The following is a 21,813-nucleotide window of genomic DNA, read 5'->3' as shown; positions in this document are numbered from 1 at the left end:
TCCTTGGAAACTCCTGCTTTTGGCAAATTGATGTCCATCGATGCAAAGCAAAATCTTGGATAACCCTTAGTTCTTTTGATGAAGGAAACAGAAAGCCGATGCCTCCCAAAAACTCCATGCAATGACAATGACGCGAAAAGCCGGAAACCCTCAAATACCGATGAATCCTTTGTTGGGGAAATGGATATTGGAACTCTCAACGACCTCGCTCTCGACATGCGAAAAACTAAAATAAAACGAAGAATAAAAAAAAAAAAGGACTCCAAACTCCGTTCGTTGACGCAAAAAAAACCAAAGGATATAAACGTCGAAATCGCTCGCTTGTCATAGCCGGTCATACCATGCAATGCCATGCAAACATAGGGAATACATAAGAATGAAAAAAAAAAAAGTGAGTAGAGAATCGAAAAAAAGTTGTGACGAGGAACAGATCGATCGCGGATCCGAAAGGAGCTGCTTAGAGCTTGCGCCCAAACATGAAGCTCCCGTACATTCCGCCGACCTCAGCTCTTGCGACGGGGATCTTTCTCATTCCCCAAGCTTCGGCGCCCATCTTCCAACCACGGCTGCCGTCGTCGTGTCGCACAGAGGGGTCTTGAGACTTCTGTCGCACCATCCATCCGCGGCTTCCCACCTCCGAGGTGCGCCAGCCCATGCGCTGCAAGGTGGCAGACGACTTCACCACACGACGGAAAACATCTTCCGCCAACTCAACCACTTCGAGAGGGGCCGAGAAGGGCTTCATGATGGCACAGCGGCTGTTGAACAGATAGACCAGGTCCAGCTCGTTACCCCACAAATCCGAGAGATCGAGGAACTTGAGCGTGTGAGGAACCCATTCGAGCTGCTTCTCAATATCGTCCGTCTCGTCCGGCACAAAAAGACGGTTAACATCCTCCAGAAGAAGGGATCGGCCAATAGCCAGTTCCTCGAGATGCTTGGTCAAGGGCCGAAGCAAGTCAATGTGCGAAGGATCCATCTTGCTTCCCTTCAAACTGAGGGACTTGAGGGTTGCAGGAAGGATGGGGATCAGCTCGGAAATGTCTTGGACGTCAAAGAGCTGGTGGCTTCTGGCATCAGTAGCCAAGCTCAGGTATACGAGACCTTGGGCAGCAGGGTGGTTAGCGAGGAAATCAATCACGCCGCGCGCCGAGAGCAATTTGCACTTGGCGATGTTCAGGTGAGTGATCCTGGCCGTGTAGGGGATCGACATGAGGGCCGCATCAGTGATGCGAGTGCCGGCGACGTCAAGGTGCGTCAACCGGGTCAGTCGGGGAAGAATAGCCTCAAAGACAGTTGAAGGCAATGTCAAGCACTTGTGCAGCGAAAGGCGGCGAATCGACAGCTGCGCGGGCCAATCCGCAGTCACTATCGACGTGAAGGAATCCTTAAAAAAGGTCGAAGTACATCCACAAAAGTCCAAAGCCTCCATGCGCTCAAGACCTAAAAACAGCTTCCTCAACACATCCACGCTCAAATCCTGGTCGATATGCTCCTGCACCAAGAACTCCTGAAGGTTCGGGGTCAACTCGAGGCATCGGAGCAAGGTCTCGGAAGTCAAATTGCGAGCCTGGGATCGTTCGGCAGCCGTGGAGAAGAGCTGTGAAGGGTTGAAGTGGCAGAAGTCAAGTCGTCGGACGATTGTGCCCAGCGTTTGGTGCTCGGCGATATGGGTCAGGAACTTGTGGAAGATTCTCGAGTGGGGAATGGTGATCTGGCTGTACAGCGTGCTCAAGGTCGCAAGGTGGAGTGTCTTGGACGTCAGCAACAGCGACATCAGATCAATGTTGCGCCGGGTTACGCCGTTCGGGGGGACATCGAGGAAGAGGAGGCTGATGATGGCAGCTGTCACATCACATGGTGGTTAGCGGACGGGTTATTCCCAGATGCGAAGCGGGGGAGGGGTATTATGGAGCCGGACAGGGTACGTACTCAAAATTTCGGCAGGAAGCCTCTCGATAGGAGCCTCACCTGGCCTGATTTTGACACTTCTGGGATCCTTTGGCGGACTACCCCAAACGTTATTCAAAATGGTCAGGTCTCCAAAGCTCCTGCTAGCAAGCTTGCCTCTGACCTGGATTCCCTTCCAGCCTTGGAAACTGTCGGCGGGGGCGACGTAGCCACGAAGCCTGCTGTTGGGTTGGGTCACTGGGGGGCGGAACTGTGTCTGGATCATGCTGAAGGTGTCGACCTTGTTTAGGGTCGAGGGGCCGGGAGTGACCTCGGGGGTGCGATCGTCCACAACCTCTTCGTCGACGTCGAGGTGGGAGATCTTGGAGTGGGTGAAGGTCTGGGTGAGGGTGTTTTCGTTCTCGCGGATGGAGGAGAAGGAAGAGCGCGACGCCCTGTCGGGAGAAGGCTGGCGGGTTTGAGCTTCACCCATGGTCTTGTTGTTGTTGTTGTCGCACTCGTTAGGAGAAGGCAGAGCTGGGGAGAGGCACTCCTGGTGGGCAGGAGGAGTAATAGGAGGGCTTGGCGCTTGGATATTCTCCATGGCCGCGAAGGTGTTGAGGTGATGCAGAATGACCATGTTGATTGAGGAAGGAGGACGAAAGGTCGGAGGGGGCTTGGCCGAGCCCAATGGCAAAATTGCTATGAGGTCAGGTGTGCGACGGCGGAACAATCGATAGTTGACAGCAAGCGGTGACCTTGTTTGGCGTCCTTTGTTCGGTGATTTTTCTGCTCCGTGGGGAGAGAAGGGACGATGTCACAGACGTTGGCGGGCCGGGATGGATGTTCGGGGGTACAAGCAGAGGACGTTAGGGTTGGATGGAAGCTCTCGAGCAACAAGAGACGAAAAGTCGGACAGTACAAAGATCAGAAAGGTTGGAGCTATAAGTGTAGAGCCACGAACAGGGAAGGACGATTTATTGGTGGATCAGTTGGATTTTCGCTTGTGGTGGGATGTCGGTGTCTGGAAGCTCTTGGATCCCGGCGAGGTTATAAAGAGCCGTTCTGGGATCGCCCCTCGCCAAGTTGGGGTAACCCTGAGTCGACAGGTGAGACAGGTGTCCAAGCGCGTGGGACCACGAGCTCACGAAAAACAGGCGTGGACAGGCGTGCCGAAGGACCGGACTTTTTTGTTTCTTTGGCGGGCGTGGACTAGTCTGACTAGCCGCTTGGTGTTTTTCTATTAGTCAAGGGATGGTGCCGTTAGGTAAGAAGAACGAGGTTGAAGGGGGTCCCGGCGATGCAAGTGATGCGGGGATGCAAGCAGAGGACGGGACAGGTTCGTTGTTCCCTTGGACACTGCAGTTGAAGAGTTGGAGTTGGCTCCGCAGCAGTCGTGATCTGGCTCACAGATGGTGCCAATCCCCTCACGCAGCAGCAGGATCCTGTCGATAGGTGCTCGGGTCGGAGATCCCAGAGCCGTCGCCGCCGCCGCCGCTTCTTGCCGCTGGCTACCTACCTAAGAAAGATGGCCAAAGTGCCCAGACCAACAGCCCAACTGCTGTCAGGTGAGGCAACCTCAAAGGCAAGCTAGGTAGAGGTAGGAATAGCGTGGAGAGAGGCTGTCGGGAGCGACCGAGAGCACAGTAGGGTACGAATAGTAGAAGTCGCTTAAAGTGTGGCTTTTCGTTCGCAGGTACCGTGTCTTTGTACCTCTGAAACCTGGGGAAATTTGTGGATTTCTGGCGCTACCAGAAATTAGGACCGGCAGTACAAAACGTGCGCCGACCGCCTTAGTACCGATGGGGACGAAGAGGAAGTAATGGGGTAAGCGCAATATGACCTCAAATGCGCACGGGTTATGCGTAATTTTGGAGTTCCCCTCCGCTGGTCTTGCGTTCCTTTGGGCGGTCGATCGGTCGGATTGCGTTGGTCCGTCGGATGAGGTCCTGTTCCTGTTCCTGTTCTGTCCTTCGTTTCTTCTTCGTTGTTCGGTTACCGTACGCGGTTGGCAGGACTGTAATAAGCGAATGATGTCTTGTTGGTTGTTGTTACACTATGGTTGACAAGAACGGCAGAAGAATCGACCAGAACAAGAAGCGAGGGCAGTTGCGAATGGAAAAAAACAGGACACACTGATTAAATACTAGAGCTGATTTGCAAAATGGAAAAGTACCTAGGGCAAACCGGCAAGCGGTGCCGGGAGGGCTGCTTGAATTTTCTGTCACTCTGCTAAGTCGTCGTTTTCATTACTCAACGCAAATTCAAGGGAAAGGATGTCCGTCCTTTGTCGCCTGCGTGGCCCTGCCCAGGAAAGACGTGCTGCCTGCCAGGAATGTACTTTGCCTGTGGGCGGGACCCAGCCGTATGGTCCATTGCCAGACCGTCAATACAGAGTCATTACAGTCCAGTCCACCCTCTGTGCCTCTGCAGAACGCAGAAACCCTTCATTCAGTTGGCAGTTATGGACACATCCTGGAAGGCCCCAGTTAAAATGGGCTAATGTCGAAGGGGAGACCGATTGACAGTGGGGTCCATCGCCGCTACAAAAAAAGGAAGTGGTCGATGGATTAGGTTTCTAATGATGCCAATGGACTTTTCTACCACTCAGACGCATGGAAGAAGGAAACGCGGTGGAAACTGGGTCACAACTGAAGCCAAGACGTCTTCCCACACGAACTGGTGATGGCCATCAGGGAGCAGGGCTGCCAGCGATGTAGGAATTTCTCATTTTTGCCTCATCTGTCCCGCCTTCTTGCTACTTATCAGAGCTTCGGTTGACAGATGGTTCAGTCACTCCAGAGTAATCGGGTAGTATCTTGGGCTTGGTTGATCTTGCAGCATCAGTGACCTACCGGAGACGCGAAACGGACCAACCAGAGCCGGATATCGCCCACCAAACGTCCAAATCGAGTAACTGCTTCTTGGATCATTTTTTTTGCCATCGATCGTTCAATTGATTCCAGTTTCGAAAAGACGTACCAAGAGATACGCAGGGACGGATCGCTTCAATGTTGGTCAACTGCAGATAACCCAAAATATCCAAGTTTCCATGACATACCTAAGTAGTCACTGGTAGTATCACCAGTGTGAAGTGGCAGTGGTTGACAAGAATGGCTGCCAATGGGTGCTCTCTGGTGGACTGGTGGGTTGGTGGCTGGCCAGGCTCGCCAACGGTAAAGTACATGCCGTACAATACCAACTGAAAGAGACGTATTCGTACGTAATGGGTGGTTTGGAGGCGAGACTGAGAGTGACCTTCTCCACCGACGGAATGACAGCCGCGACATCAAAGGGACACCTCAGAAGGGACGCCGGCCTTTCTCCTCACGCTTCTCCAGATTCCGATCCCGTGCACATTTCAACCATTCGACATACTATCGACTGGGATGAAGAGCACCGAATTCGCGATTCATTTTTGAATCATTCTCTTATCTTGTCTTGGCCACCTCCGACAATGCTCTGGCGATCTGCGGCTGATACGACCCTTGGCTGACGTGACCAACTTCCGAACTGTCGCTCTTTGGAAAGGGTCGAAATCGCATTCTCACAACTACGTACGTCTCGACGGGCAGCCCCTTATATCATATTTCTTGTACACTACGGATTCCCCAGACACGACAAGCAATTGAATCAGCACTACTTGACATGGGGAGCAACAAGGGGCCTGGCGACTACACATGTACACTACACACACGCCGCTTTGGACCCCTTTCTGCACCCTTTGAGAGATCGACTCCACGCCGTTGTCGGCGGATCTCTCTAGCTCTTTTCTAGATGGACCAATCAAACTCTCCATCGGAAGACAAGGTGACCAGAAGATCAACGACAGTGGGGAGAAGAGTCAAAAGCCCAAAGTCAATCTCAACCAGCCGGCCATCAGAGATGATCACCCCAAGAAGATAAGAAGAGACACTTGAGCAGTGCCAAAACTTCAAGCGTTGAAATGGAATGATCCTGCTAGCAGACTACCTACTGGGAGACGACGGGATTGATGAGGTGATGCCAAGCAATTGGAGTGGTGCGGTCCAGAGGTTGCAGCATTCAACAATCCCAGAGAGGCTCAGAATTGTTCACGTGCACCTGATCATTCGCACCGCAAATTCTCGCTTGTTTTGCTGAGAACAAGCCACTCTTCTTCTGGTTGATTCCCCAAATCCCCCCCCTGTCACTGTCTTCTCCAATCCGGGGAGCCGCTTCCTGCCGCCCCGAGCTAACCCTGTCTTGACTTGCTGCGTGTCTTTCCTTGTGCTTGTCGTACTGTAGCCTCAGTCTCCCCTTTCCCCGCATATCAATTGGGGGAGAACCTCGACGGGACCACACACAGCTTGCATAAAAAAAGGGGAAAACAGCAACGTATACCAAGAATATGTGCGTGGGAAGAACAAGAAAGTACCAAGTGTGCCCGGGACAAGTCTGTCCATCACATCAACAAGGTGGTAATAGTCATCATTGCACAAACACATCCAAGTCGCCAACAAACACCACACATTACACAACATTTGCAGTTTACATATTCCGTGTGACCTTTCCCCTTTTTCCATCTCCGCGGAGCTGACATCTGACCTTTAACGTTCTTCATACACTACTTTGACAACGTGGAAATAATGCGGGATTGCGTGCTAGGTGATATATGTACGCAGTAGATGGATTCTGGAAGAGCACATTCAGCACGTAATACTAGGTTACGTTGACGTTGACCATGTCATTATAACTATGCAGTGCTGCTTTGCCAGTCAGCCTTTGCCAGGTTTACCAAGTTGGTGTCAAGTTGTAGTACTTGCCGAATGGATATCCAAGTCCAAATAGAATTCTTCCTGCGGACAGGAAGCCAACGTAAAGCCCACAACAAAAAGAATTTTTCGGCAGTGCAGTCAACAGAATACAATATAAACGTTGCAGACAAACAGGCAGACAGAATAAAAGAGAGAAGTCAAAGCCAAGACGTCCAGACCGGGCGTCCGTCTCCCAAGTTCACTTTACCCCAGGTTTTCGGGCAGTTCCTAAAAGTCTTGGCCAGATCATCGCTCCTCCCAACCCTTCCCTTCCCTTCGCTCGCTCGCAGTCGCATCCCTCCCCCTCCCGTCCAGTGTCACCCGCCGCGTCAACCGAACAACTTTTTTTTTTTTTTTTTTTTAGCCAACGACAGCACGCCAAAAACGCCTTGGGACAAGGGGGGCAGTTAGTGTAAAAATGTGTAAAAAGGAAGAGAGAGAAACAATAAAGAAAAGGGGACGGACAGTAGTGTATATAAATTTGATCAAAAGCGTATACAAAGTTCCCCCCCAACAAAAGTCCCAGGCTGGGGTCCTTGTCTATCCACCGTTCTCCCAAAAAAAAAGAGACAGGAAAAGAAAGAGTAAAAAGACAATCCATTGACCAACAGGCTCCGTACCTTTCGTTGCTTCACCTTTTATGAAACCTAAAAGGGCCAAAAGAACCAAGGAAGAAAAAAAAGAAAAAGAAAAAAAAAGGATGAAAACAGCCAGGAAGTCCTTCCGTTCCGTCGACCGTACGCCTTTGCTTTGCTCCCCTCCTTGGCTACGTAGCTTAGCTAGCAAGGAACACTTCTGCACTTTTAAGGTAGTTAATCAGGGAATCGATGCAAAGGACGATATCAAAATCGACAGGCAAGACGGAGGAAAGCAACAAGAAAAGAGAAACAAGGGGATCTCAACCTAACCTACCTGCTGTTTGTTGGTGATATGATTGATGACCTGCTAGTTACCTAGTGATGTTTTTGACCTGCTAAGTATAGGTAGTAGTTGGTAACGTCTCTGGTTGAATGCTCCCGCCTTGACCTCTGCGCATTCATTTCTCTTTTCCTTCTTTTCCTTCTTTCCTAAGCTACCTTCCTACCTTCTCACCATCCGTCCCGATCCGATATCCGTCCGTCTCCCGTATCTAAGCGGCAGATCCTCATCGAGATCAGATTCTCATCACGATTTTCCAAACAAACTCGTATATGTATGTACCTCAAAGCAAACAGTTGCCGCCAGACCATGTAACCCCAACGTACCATTCCTTTTGACGATCAGACGACGACGACGACGACGACAACTTGTTCACTGCACTACGTATGTACACTAGTTTGAGATTGACACTACATACATACCCGTTAAGCTTTCAAGCGATCATTCAAGCTTTCATTCAAGCTTTCAACCGGCCTCGGCAATGTACCATTCCGTCCGTCTGCCGATGGAACCACTGCCGTTTGTCGATCAAACTAACACCTTCCGTTGATGGAACCTGGCTGCCAGGGGGAAGAGAGAGGGGAAAGTGGATGTGATCTGATGCGATGTGAGGTGACATGTGAGAGGGGAAGGAAGGAAATAAGGAAGGAAATAAAGAAGGAAGGAAAGCAAATCCTCGACGACGACGATCGAGTCATGAAGAACGGACACGTGTACTGTAAGTTATACCTGGACTGGAACTGGAATGAAGTGGATTGGCAAAGGTGAGTTCAGTTCTTAAAACGACGGAAACAAGTGAAATCGACGACGACGACGGAAAGAATTGAAGATTCCGTGATGCAGCGATGGCCTTTATGCATGCAGGTACGACTTTCGCAAAGAACCTAACCTAGGTAGCTGCCTAGTGATTCATTGAGTATATATATACATCATCGGTTGGTACCTGCAATCAAGAGTATAAGATCATGATTGATGTCCAGATGCGATTTGAAAATCATCCTCTTTACAGATCATAGGTTGCAGGTCACAGGTTGCAGATTACAGCTTACAGTACAGGCTTCCATAAGCCTTGAAAGTTCAAGTTCTGCTCGGAGTGAAGGAGTCTGCAGCCACTCGTGGTGCTAATTCCAGGGTTCGGTAGAGTGAAGAGGGTGGTTCATAAGAAGAAAGAGGAAGACTAAGACCAAAAGGCCCAGAAAGACAACTAAATACCCCGCCAATACCTTAGACACCATTGCACCTTCCAAGTCGGAGATTTTCTTTACATAACATTTTCAACCAAAAGTGAGGGGAAGGTCGTATAGACATACATGTTACTGCGTTTGGGTATCTTGGGCTCTAGTGTAAGCGGGTAGTGTAGAGACGCATGGACTTACATAGTTGGGGTAGTATAACATCAAACAAGCTTTCATGATACATATGATGCCTGTCTGTTGCTTCGTAGGCATGCCCTTATGTATTATTCCCGACGTAATGACGAAGCTTTCGTTTCATCGGTGCCGAAAAGGAAAGTGATCAAGAACTAACTGGTAATCATGGTGGTAGTATGAACGTCTTGGGATGAATTTCATGGAAACGGAAGAAGGGACATGGACGTTGATGGCCAAATCAAGATACAGAAGAAGAGGGAAAGATGTAAGATGTTGAAAGAGGTTTTCGACGCCGTGAATCCACTTCAGGTTTAGTACACTACCTTCTCAATTACTGCAGGTTAGTAAAATCAAAGGACAATAGTCAGGTTGAAAAGACTGAATAGTGTGTGCAAAGAAAGAGACTATACCCTAAAAGTGTCCCGGGCCATTCTTCTAGCATCGCATACACCATCTATACATTGGGGACGGACGAAACAGATCGATCGCTCGATCGTCGTCAGCTAACAAAAGCTACGATCCAAATATGCCTTTCGTTCGTCCGTCCGTTCGCTCATGATATCCATCGACGCCATTTTATTCGCCATCCCTGTTCGTGCGGGATCTCGCCCGATTAAGTCATGTACTGTAATCATTTCTGAGTTTTCTCCTTCGTACTTTCGCAAGAAATATGCCCCTGGATGGACACCGCTCGCCGCCAACTAGAACAAGGTCGCTGTGCCCGCGAGGCTCTTCACCTCCCCGAAGCGCGTAACCTCTTCTTGCAATCCTCGCAATACCATTTCGCTGTTTTTGTCACGTTTGAGTTAGCGATCGTGTTTTCTAAAGGAACAAACAAACAGACAATGGCAAAGAGAGGGACAAAGAAAAGAACTCACCATTCCCCTTGGGAGCCACCTTCAACCCAACACACTCCAAATGGAACCACTCCCTCGGACACCCGTCCCCGTCGCACGCCACCATTTCTCCATAGCTGATTCCGTTGCAAAAGCAGTACCTCTGCTCGTCAGCGTCAACATCATCATCGTCGTCGTCGTCTTCTTCCTCCTGCCGTTGTTGATGCTGGGGTTGCTGTTGTTGAGCCCTGGCAGCAGCCGCGGTAGCGGTACCTCTCCTTCCGTGACCATGGCCGTGGTTAGTCTCAATCTTTGTGTCGCGGTCACCGCCTCTGTCTCTTTCCGAGGCTCTTTCAGCTTTGCTGTCGCGATGGGCGGCACCACCCTTCCCGCGGCCGCTAGTGGTGGGCCGGCCGTTGTTCTCATCGCTGGTGTCCTTCTTGTCATCCGAAGCCGCGGCTGACTTGCCTGGCTTCTCATCTTGTAGGGCAATGGAGACGGCCACAGCCGATACCGACGACGCACCCTTCTTGTGGCTCCGCTTCGATATCGTTGTTCCTGACGTCGTGCTGGTGGTGCTATTACCAAAGGTATCCTTTCCACTAGTGATGTTGCTATCTTTGTCCGATTGATTAGTGTTATTTCTTGATGGCCGTGACCTCGCAGTCGTTGTGGTTGCATTGACAGCCTCCGCAAAGGTCCCCGTCGCTGGTGTTGACGGCTTGCTCGCGCGACCGCTCTTGGTGGTTGTGATAGTAGTACTTATTGGCGGAGGTAGTATCGCTGTCTGTGACACTATCGAATTCGTTCTTTTCTTAGTTTCCGGCTCTTCGGCGGGGGCAGTCATCGCCTTGCTGTTTTCTTTCTTGGTTGTGCTAGCATTGGCTACCGGCTCTGGTGGGACAGGAGGCTTGATCTCTGTCTCTGGCTTCGCAGCCTCGGTCTTGGCAGGTGTAGGGGCAGGTGGATCGGCTTCCTTCTGTGCCTTCACATCTGAAGTTGACTTGCTCTGTGCTACAGCTTCCACCACTGCTGGTGTGATGCCGTTGGGCTTGTTTGTGGCGGCGGTCGCAGGTCGTTGCTGTATAGGGAGAGTGGTAGATGCGGTCGAGTTCTGACGTGCGCGCGACGAAGCTGGACGAGGAGGAAGGGGCACTGGAGAGTTGCGCCCGGCCTTGGTGTCAGGGAGAGATCCTAGAAGGGGAGATGCCGCCACCGACGGTGAATTGGCGGCATTTGTCCTGCTATAGCACAGTGGTTAGTATGTCGTGCCAATGTAGACGAAATAGGGTTGCTGTAAACATACCTCTTTTTGGCCTGGGTGCTTCCCGACGGGAGCGCCTTGCGCTTCTTCGTAGTAGGTCCAGTTGGGGTGGCTCCATCGGGCGCTGGGGATCCCCGGGGACTCGCCGTTGTCTTGGATTTTGCCGTTCCGTTACCGAAGACGCTGCTCATGGCACGCTCCATGGCGGCACTTCCGTTGGCCTTGGGTTCCTTTTCAACCTTTCGTCTCTTGGATGGTCCGGTTCCATTATTCGGGGTGCCATTGGCGATTCCGAGTCCGACGGGGGTGGCCTCGGCCTGGTGTTTTCTGGATTTGCCGGTCCCTGGGCCCTTCTTGGTGGTTTCCTGTGCTTTTGGATCTGCCTCTGGTTCAGTGGCCTGTCCTTTGTTGTTCTTTTTCGCTGCCAACGCCTGTTTCCTATCGCTGCTGCGCGCAGCGGCTTCTTCAGCTATCTGTTGTGCAGCGGCAGAAAGAGTAGCCGCGCCTTCGCGTCGTGATCGCTCCGCTTCCTTGTGGTTGGTCTTGGGAACCCGGTTCTCAGCGTAGGCCCAGTGTGTAGTGCTGCCCCATTTGGCCTCGTCGCTGAATTCATTTTCCAAGTGTGGCCAAATCTCCTCAATGCGCGACAGCTGCTTGTTGAGGGCGTCGTTCGCGGTGGATATGACGTGGTTCTTTTCTTCGAGCGAAACAAGCATTTCTTGTATTTTCCAGGCGGCCTGTCTAAATAGGTGCCGACGCGGTAGATTGGTAGGGTCGAAGACGGCGGCATGAGCCGAGTCGGTGATCGATGGCGGTACTGTGGCGGGGTTCGCGTTCGCGGCCACCCGTCCGCTGGTGCTGTTCTGGGCACTCATGGGTGTTGAAGCTGGCGCAACACTGCTATTGCCATCGGTGACCGATCGGGTGCGGTCTGGCACGGGAGCCTTGAGAGCAGCATCGACGAGCTCGAAGAGGGTAGCTTCAGGAGCAAAGATCTTGGCATCGACCTCCTTGAGGAGGGTGAAGTGCCGCACAAGCTCTTTTGGTAGGGCGGTAATGGCATCGGTGAAGTGGGTGACGGCGGGGAAGATGTCGATGGGCTGCTCTGGGGCTGGGCCGTTGGGGAACGAGTTGGTTCGATTGAGGGACGAGGTTCGCGGCGGGTTGATTCGCGTCTGTCGTACGGGCTGCGCTCTGCGATTCGAGCCAGATGGCCCCGAGGGTGCCTCGGCCGCGGGAGGTTTAGCCGTCTTCATGGTCGGTAGAGGAGAGGTCTGGTGGCTGACGCGCGTGGATGGACAATAAACAAGAGCTATTAGGTGGGGGAGTAGAACGAGACAACAAGAAGACGAGGGGTATAGAGCGTCAAAGCACACGAGTAGGGCTGGATCCGACTCTGCTTTTCCTTGCTTGCTCCCAAAGATTCGTGGCGGCGCTTCCAGCTCGTGTCCAAAGGCCTCGGGGACGGAGAAGAGTCAGGTAGCAGCAGTACGGCGGCGAGATTGTTGGTTACTGCTGTTCAGGAAATACGTGGTTGGAAAGAAAAAGAGGTGTCAGAACATGTCGCCGTGGGTATCTCGTCGAGTAGTAAAATGCGTGGGCGTTTAACTACCTCTAGTCCTGGGGGAAAGAATCAGGACAGAAAAGAGGATGGGAAGGTCAGGGTGACCGTAGTCGGCTGTGTGTGTGGGTGTGTGGGTGGGAAGAGAGACTTTCCACCGGACCTCCGCTTGGGTCGGGACTGAATGCCTGCGGGTTGCCCAGACTTTCTCTTGGGCGGACTTCCACTGCAGTGCTGCCCTGTGAGTGACAGACAGTGTGCTCTCTCTTGCGCTGAAGCATCCTACCTGCTTATCCACTGCCGCAGTGCCGCTGGACCTCGCGGCACCCAACCATCCACCACCGACGCGCTCACAATCGCATCTTAACCAACCCGAATAAAAGCTGCCATATCACCTCCCAAGGTACACAGGTTACAACCCGGGACTTGCTGCCACTGTTATGTCACTGTCTACCTGATATTTGGTACGTAGATTATCTCTTCGAGCTTTAGGTTCCTTCCTCTTTGCCGGCCGGCAATGTTTTGTGTTCCCCGAGGACCCAACTTAAATGGACTGAGCGCGCCCTCCAATTGGCTGACTCCAAATTTTCGAGACCTCTGATACGTACGTCACTGGCAGCAGACGAGGATGCGATAAGATAAGGACTTTGTCTTAATTGCGCCGAGCCATTGAGGTCGACCACGAAGGCCTACCGACGAGCTGCTACATCCGTGTGGGAATTCGGTTAGCAGAGATGGGCTATAGTTGGATTTGCATCGAATCTACCCGCCTGTTTCGTTCAGAGTGACCAAGTTCGTTCAATTGTCCTTGTCGCCAAATCTTTGTGCACTTCATGTCCGTTATCGGGCGCATATTGGGGCGGGTTGCAGGACATGACATGCTTGGTTTCGTGATTCAACTTTCTGGATATATTTATGCGGGCAGTGGTGCGAAAGACGCAGACGTGAAACCGGTCATAAATTCTTCAGCCCTCCCTCCTTTCAAGCCCTAACATGTGAAGGAGGGCGGCCCTCGATAATTCTGTATGCTTGCTGCTATCATATCTAAGAAAGAGAAATCGACTCTGAACTCTTTCTGCTCGCTTCAACACTTTGACATAACTTTGGGGTATCAACCGGCGCCATTCAGGCCGTCTTGACCCGCTGTCGAGGCCCCTCCTCCATCGCCTTCTTCTTCTGCCGCCATTGCCATTCCAGCAAAACAGGGAGGAAATGCCGCAGGTCAAACTCGGGCCAGAAACACTTGAGGAAAAACATTTGGGTATCTTGGTGGCACTGCCACAGCATAAAGTCGCTTAATCTCTCCACCCCACTAGTCCGCACAAAAATGTCTAGCGGTGGGCAGTCGGCCGTGTACATATGTTTATCAATCGTCTCGGTCGTGATGTTCTCGACATTGGGGTATATGGTAACGTGGTTGGAGCCGTCCTTGGAAGTACGGCCCGGGGAATCGGGGTATAGCGTTGTGGTGGATGACATGGAGTCTTCGTTATCGTCCGATCCGGGTGGGGTGTGCGACGGCTCTTGTCCCAAAGATGTGTTGTCACTGTCCATCTTCCCACTCCTGTCTCCCTGCTTCGACATAATCTTTTGTGTAATACGCGTCTGCGAGAAGGGCGTGCGCTTCGGGGCTGATGATTTCGAATATTCCTCGACCGTGGAACGGATGGCGGTCGTCATTTCCTCTCGCGACGTGTATGGGAAGCAAATATTCAAGATGCACCTATAAGGCCTTGGTCAGCTAACCCGTACCTGAACCGATTAGGGGCAGGATAACGAGACATGCGTACTTTTTGTTGTTCTTGGTTGTAGAAACAGCGCGGTCGATCACCTCGAGCACATCGTCACTCAGAAGATCACGCTCACCCAGCACGCGAACACTGGCGCCGTATCGCTCGAGCAGTTCGCCGTGTTGAATCAGTTGCTCCAGCTTGACCTTGGCAAGCTGCATCAGGCCATCGACCTCGTATTTTGGGCGGTTGAAGTTCTCGATGCTGAATGCATACACTGTCACAACCTCGACACCGCACTTGTAGCATATCTCGAGGACCTGAGACAATCACATGTCAGTCAGCATTGGCCCCATTAGCAGGAACCCCGTGTAGGAACGTACCCTCGCAAGAGCCTCGAAGCCGAGATGGTGGCCCTCGATAGTCTCGATCTTGTGGCTCCGGGCATATCTCCGATTACCGTCCATAACAAAAGCCACATGGCGAGGGACGGGACCCTGCTTCAAGGCGCCGATAAGGGTCTCGCGGAGTCCCCTGATAGCCCATTCTGCCGGGGGCGAACTGAGGAACCAGTTACGGATGCGGGAGAGATAGAGATCAGACATGATGCCGAATTACCGCACACACAAGGACCGGGAGAGGCAGCGATGCCAAGTGGCCGAGTCGTTATGAATATGGGAGCGGGGGGGTGGTGGTTGAGAAGAGGGCGTGGAGACCCCGAGGTTGGACGGGATCAGCCTCCAACTGAAAGCCCGAAGTGGATGTTGGAATTGAAACTTTGGAGTAACTTTTTTTGGACTCTAGCGCCGGATCGACGATGGGCAGCCAAGAGTTGGAGAAAAAGAGGGCCAATACAGTATGCAATGAGCAGGGTGTAAACTAAGTAATAAACCCGCAACCTAAAAGCACAGCAATGTGTAAAGATGCAATCGTGCAGTGTCGAAGGATACCAAGCACAGCTGTGTGGAGGTCAGTCGGGTAATATGATAGCTGTTGACTGACACTGAATAACTGCACTCACAGTGGTGAGAATGCCACTCCGAGGCTTTCTATTCGTTGTGGTCCTATCATTTTCCTTCCATTTCCCGTGGGCCGTGGCAGGCAGGGTTGCCCGATGTCCGCCCGTAGCCCCACCTTTAATTCTCGGGACACATGTCATCGGCAGGTCTTGGCCAGGAACCGTGATGGCCGACGATAACCTTCCATTCAACTTCCACACCCTCAGCCGGGAAATTCACCTTTCCAAAACCTTAACACCACTGCCCTGATTGCCCGGCGCATCTGGATAAGTGTTTCGGCCCACGATTCTCATATGTACACCTGATTTCCGCGATCCCAGAGACGGGACATCCAAAAGGGGGAAAGTACATACAGACGTACGGTTTCCTCTTCATCTCTTGAGCTTGGCAGAAGAGCCATCTTAGCAACCGAGTTTCCTCTTCACATTGGACAGTCTTTATTGTCCGTGAGAACCAAAAGTGCATAGAGACCAGTCCGAACAAAAAAAACAAAACACAATCATGTCCTTCACTGACGCGCCAGTAACCAAGGCACTGGTCTTGGGCCTGGTTGGGCTCTCCATCGCCGCCAGCGTCTTTGACATCAAGCACTACTTCTACATCTCAATTGGCACTCACTTCCTCCGCTACGGACAACTATGGCGCATGTTGACGTACCAACTATGCTACACCAACTCATCCGAGGTGCTCTTTGGAGCCATGTCCCTTTATCACACGAGAATGGTTGAGCGGTTTTGGGGCTCCAGGAAATATGCCGTAAGTACTTTTTGCCTCTTTAAGCCAGAGTCAGTCAGTCAGACTCACCATCGCAAAACAGTCCTTCATCCTCCTAGCCGGACTCTTCACAGCCATTATCCCGCCCATCTTCCTCACTGTCGTCCTACGACCGCTCTCCTTCGGCGTCCTGGACTACATACCCGCCGGACCGACACCGATTCTCTTTGCCATTCTCGCGCAGTACCACGCCATGATCCCGCAGATCTACAAGTACAAGGTCGCCTTATCCGCCAACTCGCCATCCAACGCCAGCGACGACACCAGCGGGTTCATCTTCTCGGACAAGTCGACACGGTATCTCATGGCTTTGCAGCTGGCCCTCTTCCAGTGGCCCGGCTCTCTCCTCGGTGCGGTGATTGGTTGGGCAGTGGGGTATTTGTGGCGCAACGATCTCTTGCCTGCGGCGGTTGCGCGCTGGCGGGTTCCGGGGTGGGTGGTCGGTCTTCGCGCCCAGAAGAGGAACGACAGGTTTGATGGGATTCGGAGGAGACTGGAGGATGAAGGGGCATCTACTGGTGTGGCTACGGGTGCGCAGCCAGCTGCTGAGGGGGAAGGAAACAGGAGGAGACCGTTGGGTCAGCAACTGATAGATGAGGTTAGAGGGGCCTTCTAAGATGAGGAGTATGGGTGTTTCCAGTTCGGACATGATGGTTTGAGGCCCCTGAGGACAGCACTAATACAAATGTTGGTTCGTAACATGATCTGTCCTGTTTGACGTCCAGTTGTCCTGTAGCTGCAGCAGCCTGGATGTGACCTTCCACATTCCCTAGGAAGCACTTCTAATACTGCATTGGTATCGTACTAGGAGTTATTGCTTTTTGTTATTTGAATGCCAAGCCGATCATGCCAAATTCTACGTTTATGACAGGCATCGAGGTTAGCCTTGAAATGTGACCATGGTATATTTACTGCGGAACATACTTGTGTTAATTAATTAAACATCGATGGTTTACACTACAGAAGACACACGGTATGCAAGGATCTGTCATGTCTCACATCAGAGGTAGACACTTCGATCTACCGATGCGCGTCAGGTGGATGAGACGGAACAGAAGTCAGGACGGATACCAATGAGAAACACTTGGCCTCGTGCACTTGATTTGACAAAGGAAAGTCCCGTCTTGGTGTAAGTTGGAGAATTTGAGCTCTGCAAATCAGATAAGAGCTTCCACTTGAGCAGTATATGATGTTCAGAGTACCTGTAAGGAAACTAATGCTCAGCAGATATACACTAGTCTAGTGTGAAAACGCGATTAGCGAAGGGAATAGTTGTTTGATCATCAAGACCAACATCGACTGTAAATATGCACCAACGGTTGTGTAGAACAAGGCATACATATAGAATGGTCTCTCTTTACTCGACATTCAAATCAATCCGCTACCCGGTTTAATTGTCAAGAAATAGAGATGCTTGTATCTGAAACCCTCGGCTAATGAGATCTCCCATGGTTTCCACTTGTTCACTTCCGAAGACGTCAGGTCGTTCATTTCGACGTGTCCATCCTGTGGAAGAAAGCGAGGACCTCGATGGCCCAGGAACGACGACTTGGAAGGAAAAGAGAACCCCACCCACCACGCAGGTACGGCCCAATTTAGCGCTAGCTTCACAGCGGTTACAGGCTTCAGGCCGCCCGTAAAAGTGGAGATGTCCTCGGGTCGAATCCATTTCCATATAAAATTGGTTTCCCTTTCTGGATTAAGGCACTTTTATCCATCTTGGCCCCTTGATTTTGTTGATTGATTTCGGACTTCGCGTCACTTTCATTGGAGATTCTTTGGACTGCCTTCTTGCCGCCTTTCTCTCCATTCCTTCCCATTGCTCAGTCGCCTTTGAGCCCCTGAGGAAGCACTCCCGTCTCTCTCTGTGTCTCTTGGCAACCCCGGACGGCAATTGAAAGGATCGGCGGTTAACCGGCATCCCAACCCAACTCTCAAACACCTCCCACCCAGCTACACAGTACAGTAAACCAAAGTAGACCCATCATCCCGCCCTGGGCCGACCCGACCGACCGCTGGGGCTTTCCATCCCGTTCGTCGCTTCTTCCTCCTCCAACGAAGCCTCCAACACTTAGTTCGATCCCCTTGCATCGTACATACAGGAGACGTACCCGGTGCCTGGACAACTTGAACCCGCCGCATTGCAGTCGCATCTCGAACATCCTCGCGCGATCGCGCATAGATAAAGCCCAACGGCATTGCATGGCGCCGCCCAACTAGTTCGCTTGCACGACACGACCAACAGATTTGTTCAACTGTCTCACTGTTTTTGCGTCTTCGCCTTTCCACGCTCTCTCGCCTTTTTTTTGTATAATGTCTTGGACGACTTAGTTGTACTTCGAACGCATACCGAACCAACGCCAGACTACACAACCCGCTCTTTGAATACTTAATACGACGACACCTCAGGCGCATATACAAGCTACCTACTACATCTAAACCTAATATATCACCATCATCATCATGAATGGAGCCGCGACTAGGAAAGGGGCGCCGCCTCCCCTCCATGGCCTGGGGAGGTCCATGACCGAGGGGTTCAACAAGCCGCGGTACACTCCCGTAAGAACGACCCGATAGACCAGATGGGAATCTTGAACTGATTCGAGGCTGGGGTGTAGGCTAACAAGAATGCTTCCCTAACAGGTCAACGATGCCGACCGGCCCCGGATCTCTGCGCTTGTCGACCTGGATGACCCTATCCAGATCCACCTCTTGATGGAAACCGCTTTGAGTGATAGCAAGCAATGGGAGATCCTGTCCCAAGAAGAGGTGGATGACCTGAAGAAACAAACCCGCTCCCTGACAATACGTATCGACCAAGCCCGCGCCAACCTCGCGATCCAGACAAAGTACCGCGATGCCGCCGTATCCATGGCCCGCCTGTACAACCCAGGACACAGGAGACACAGCTCCCGTGAGGACATTGCTGCCGCGAGGGAGGCCGAGGTGGAGAAGCAAAATAGCGAGCGCCTTTGCAATGAGCTTTCATCCGAGCTTGCCTTGCTCGAGAACCAGCTGTTCAACTCCCAGCGCCGCCTACTACAACATACCGCCGCCATCTTGCAGTTGACACATGGAGCGAGAAGGAGGAATGCGCAGACACCCAATGGCCAGGTCTTCGGCAATTCGATGATGATTAATGGTATGCCCGAGAGCCCCGAAAGCCTCTACACCTACACCAATTCGCGGGACAGTATCAGCATGGAACCCATTGGTGGTGATGATGGATTCGACTGGCGGACATTACACCCGTCAGAAGGAGGACCTGAGAGGTCGGTGAACCTCGCTCCTACCCCGGCGCCGGCTTTGACGAATCTCGAAATTCCACCAAAGTCGCCAATCCGTGAGCAGACCAGCCAGTTGCGGGAGGAGATGGAGCGGGTCAAGGAGGAGAACGAGAGACTCAAGGCCGCGGAGCAGAAGCTCAGGGAGACGGAGAACCAGCTCAGGGCTGGACAGCAGGAACTCTCAGCCGAGAACGATGCTATTCGTACCGAGATCAACGGTCAAATCAGGCTGTTTGCGGAGGCCGAGCAAAGACTGGAGATGATGAATCACAAGCTGAGGGATGTAATCACCGAGATCAACCCGTCCGCCGACGCTAATCTTGATGATCCTGAGCCAGCTGCCGGCAACGGCCAAACACTTCCTGTCCAACTTGCCTACCTGGAGCGCGGTCTTGACATGGCCATGCACGAGCAGCAACTGAGGTCTGCAGCCATCAACAGGGACTTGGAACTTGCCGGTGATGCCTCCGCAGCCACCCTGTCCCAGGCCGAAAAGCGCATCGAGGCCTTGAACAGGCGTGCTCACACCTTCCTGACGCAGACCATTCCTGATATCGGCACAGCGGCTCCTCCTACGGCCTCTGAAGGATCCATGGACGAGCAGCTCGACTACCTCGAGACCATCCTACGCACAATCAGAGTTGAGATGGGCCGTACACAAGGCTCGACCGCTAATAACAATAACGCCAACAGATCCGACAGCGAGCAAGTCGAAGCCGTCCTCATGGGTCTGTGGGATATCATCCACACCGGCTTTGCAGAGATTCAGCGCCAGAAGGCTGCTCGCCGCCAGAAGCGCCTGGAGATGAACTTGGCCGTCGACGAGGAGGACGAGGAATATCTTTCCGGCAGCGACGAAGCCATCGATCCCAACGAGCAATACTCTCTCCAGGGCTTCTCCGCCAAGGTACAATGGCTCTATGCCCAAGCCACCAGTCTCAAGGAGCAAAAAGCTGTGCTGCAAAGACAAATCAAGCAGCAGCGCGAGCTCAACAACAAGAGCGGGTCAGAGAAGGATGCTGAGCTCCGCGCCAAGATGGAAGAACTCGAGAAGATGCGCGGCCTCATCGACGATGCCGAGGCCCGCGTCCTCGAAGCAAAGGACAAGATGGAGAACGCCCTCGAGCAAATGGAGGCCATGCAGCGCACAACCGCCGAGCGCGAAGAGGCCGCCATGGCGCGCGGCGCGCAGCAGACGCAGGACAAGCTCATGGAGCGCAACGCCGTCATTGCCAACCTCGAGAGCAAGTTCAACGACGTCTCCACTCGCCTGGCCGAGACGGAAGCGGACGTGGTCGATCTGCAGTCCCAGCTCCAGCAATCCGCAAAGGCCAAGGCCGCCGCTGAGAAGGCCCAGAAGGACGCCGAGGACGTCGTCGAGGGCTTGCGCAAGGAAATTAAGGACAAGGACGAGGAGCTCGAGCGCATGAACATGATGCTCGTCGAGATCAAGATGGAGATGACCATCGCCAAGGCCGAGCTTGACGGGGCCTACGGCTCGCGCGCCGAGCGGGCCGCCCACGCAGCTGCCATCAGCAACAAGAACGAGGTGGCCGATCTGCAGGCGCAGGTGGCCAAGCTGAAGATGGAGCTGGAGAGCACGCTCAAGGACTTTGAGGCCATCACCAAGGAGTCGATTGCCGCCGAGAAGGAGAAGCTCGACTTGGAGCATAAGCTGGATGACGCGACGCAGGCCAAGGAGTCGCTGGAGAGCGAAGTGGCGGAACTGAGAGAGAAGATGGAGAGGGAGATTAGCAGGCTCAAGGAAGAATTGGATAAGGAGCGTCTGAGACCACCGCCTAGTCCGGCGCTGAGCGCGGCGGGTAGTGCCGCCGGCGGGTTGTTGAGTCCGAGAATGGGCGCGACGATGCTCAGTGAGCAGTTTAGGGCGACGATGAAGGAGGAGAGGAAGAGGTTCAATGAGGAGATGAAGGTGAGTTTTCTTTTTCGTTTTTTATTTCTCTCATTTCAGTATTTGGTTACTAACTTACTTCACAGGAGGAACTAGCCAAGCGTCGTAAACTGGAGGAGGAGCTGCGTGCCTTGAGGAGGACAACATCAACAGGCGGTCTAAGTCCGGGGTTGAAGAGTCCGGCTGATGCCGGGGCACTTAGTCCTAGTATGTCATGATGACCGAGTCCTCTGAAGGCTTGGTTGGATCTTGTTTATAAACCATTCTGAACGCAAACCCTTTTATCTAACGAGGAACTTTACTTCTTTTTCTTCTTCTTCTTCTTCTTCTTCTTTCTTCTTTCTTCTTCTTTTGCATCATTCACATTAACACCTTTCTCGACTTGGATCGATTGCATGGACGGCTGCACATTGCGGATTGCGGATGGGGATGGGGTCGCGGATGGGGATACCTAGATTGGATGAAAGATTTTGGGGG

At 52.4% G+C, this 21,813-nt stretch overlaps 5 protein-coding genes across 5 annotated transcripts; 2 read left to right on the top strand and 3 right to left on the bottom strand.

Moving 5' to 3' along the window:
• Positions 1-457: 457 nt before the first annotated feature.
• NEUTE1DRAFT_130778 (uncharacterized protein) lies at positions 458-2,530 on the bottom strand (the record flags this gene model as incomplete). The annotated part of the gene is made up of 2 exons (XM_009854257.1): positions 458-1,845; positions 1,933-2,530. The coding sequence occupies 2 exons, from the start codon at positions 2,528-2,530 to the stop codon at positions 458-460; spliced, it is 1,986 nt and encodes a 661-aa protein (XP_009852559.1).
• Positions 2,531-9,303: 6,773 nt separating this feature from the next.
• On the bottom strand, positions 9,304-12,580 carry NEUTE1DRAFT_147507 (uncharacterized protein; the record flags this gene model as incomplete). The annotated part of the gene is made up of 3 exons (XM_009854256.1): positions 9,304-9,739; positions 9,832-11,033; positions 11,096-12,580. 3 exons carry the CDS (start codon positions 12,307-12,309, stop codon positions 9,687-9,689), a joined length of 2,469 nt encoding a protein of 822 aa, XP_009852558.1.
• A 974-nt stretch (positions 12,581-13,554) lies between these two features.
• Positions 13,555-15,021, bottom strand: NEUTE1DRAFT_84674 (uncharacterized protein; the record flags this gene model as incomplete). Its single annotated transcript, XM_009854255.1, has 3 exons — positions 13,555-14,337; positions 14,405-14,664; positions 14,728-15,021. 3 exons carry the CDS (start codon positions 14,947-14,949, stop codon positions 13,740-13,742), a joined length of 1,080 nt encoding a protein of 359 aa, XP_009852557.1.
• Positions 15,022-15,856: 835 nt separating this feature from the next.
• Positions 15,857-16,837, top strand: NEUTE1DRAFT_65986 (uncharacterized protein; the record flags this gene model as incomplete). Its single annotated transcript, XM_009854254.1, has 2 exons — positions 15,857-16,119; positions 16,181-16,837. The coding sequence occupies 2 exons, from the start codon at positions 15,865-15,867 to the stop codon at positions 16,751-16,753; spliced, it is 828 nt and encodes a 275-aa protein (XP_009852556.1).
• Positions 16,838-18,600: 1,763 nt separating this feature from the next.
• Positions 18,601-21,612, top strand: NEUTE1DRAFT_147504 (uncharacterized protein; the record flags this gene model as incomplete). Its single annotated transcript, XM_009854253.1, has 3 exons — positions 18,601-18,696; positions 18,781-21,357; positions 21,423-21,612. The coding sequence occupies 3 exons, from the start codon at positions 18,601-18,603 to the stop codon at positions 21,552-21,554; spliced, it is 2,805 nt and encodes a 934-aa protein (XP_009852555.1).
• Positions 21,613-21,813: the final 201 nt, after the last annotated feature.

The sequence above is a fragment of the Neurospora tetrasperma genome, assembly GCF_000213175.1.
Source record: "Neurospora tetrasperma FGSC 2508 unplaced genomic scaffold NEUTE1scaffold_4, whole genome shotgun sequence".
Taxonomy (NCBI): Eukaryota; Fungi; Ascomycota; class Sordariomycetes; order Sordariales; family Sordariaceae; genus Neurospora; species Neurospora tetrasperma.
This window is presented reverse-complemented; position numbering and strand designations above follow the sequence as displayed.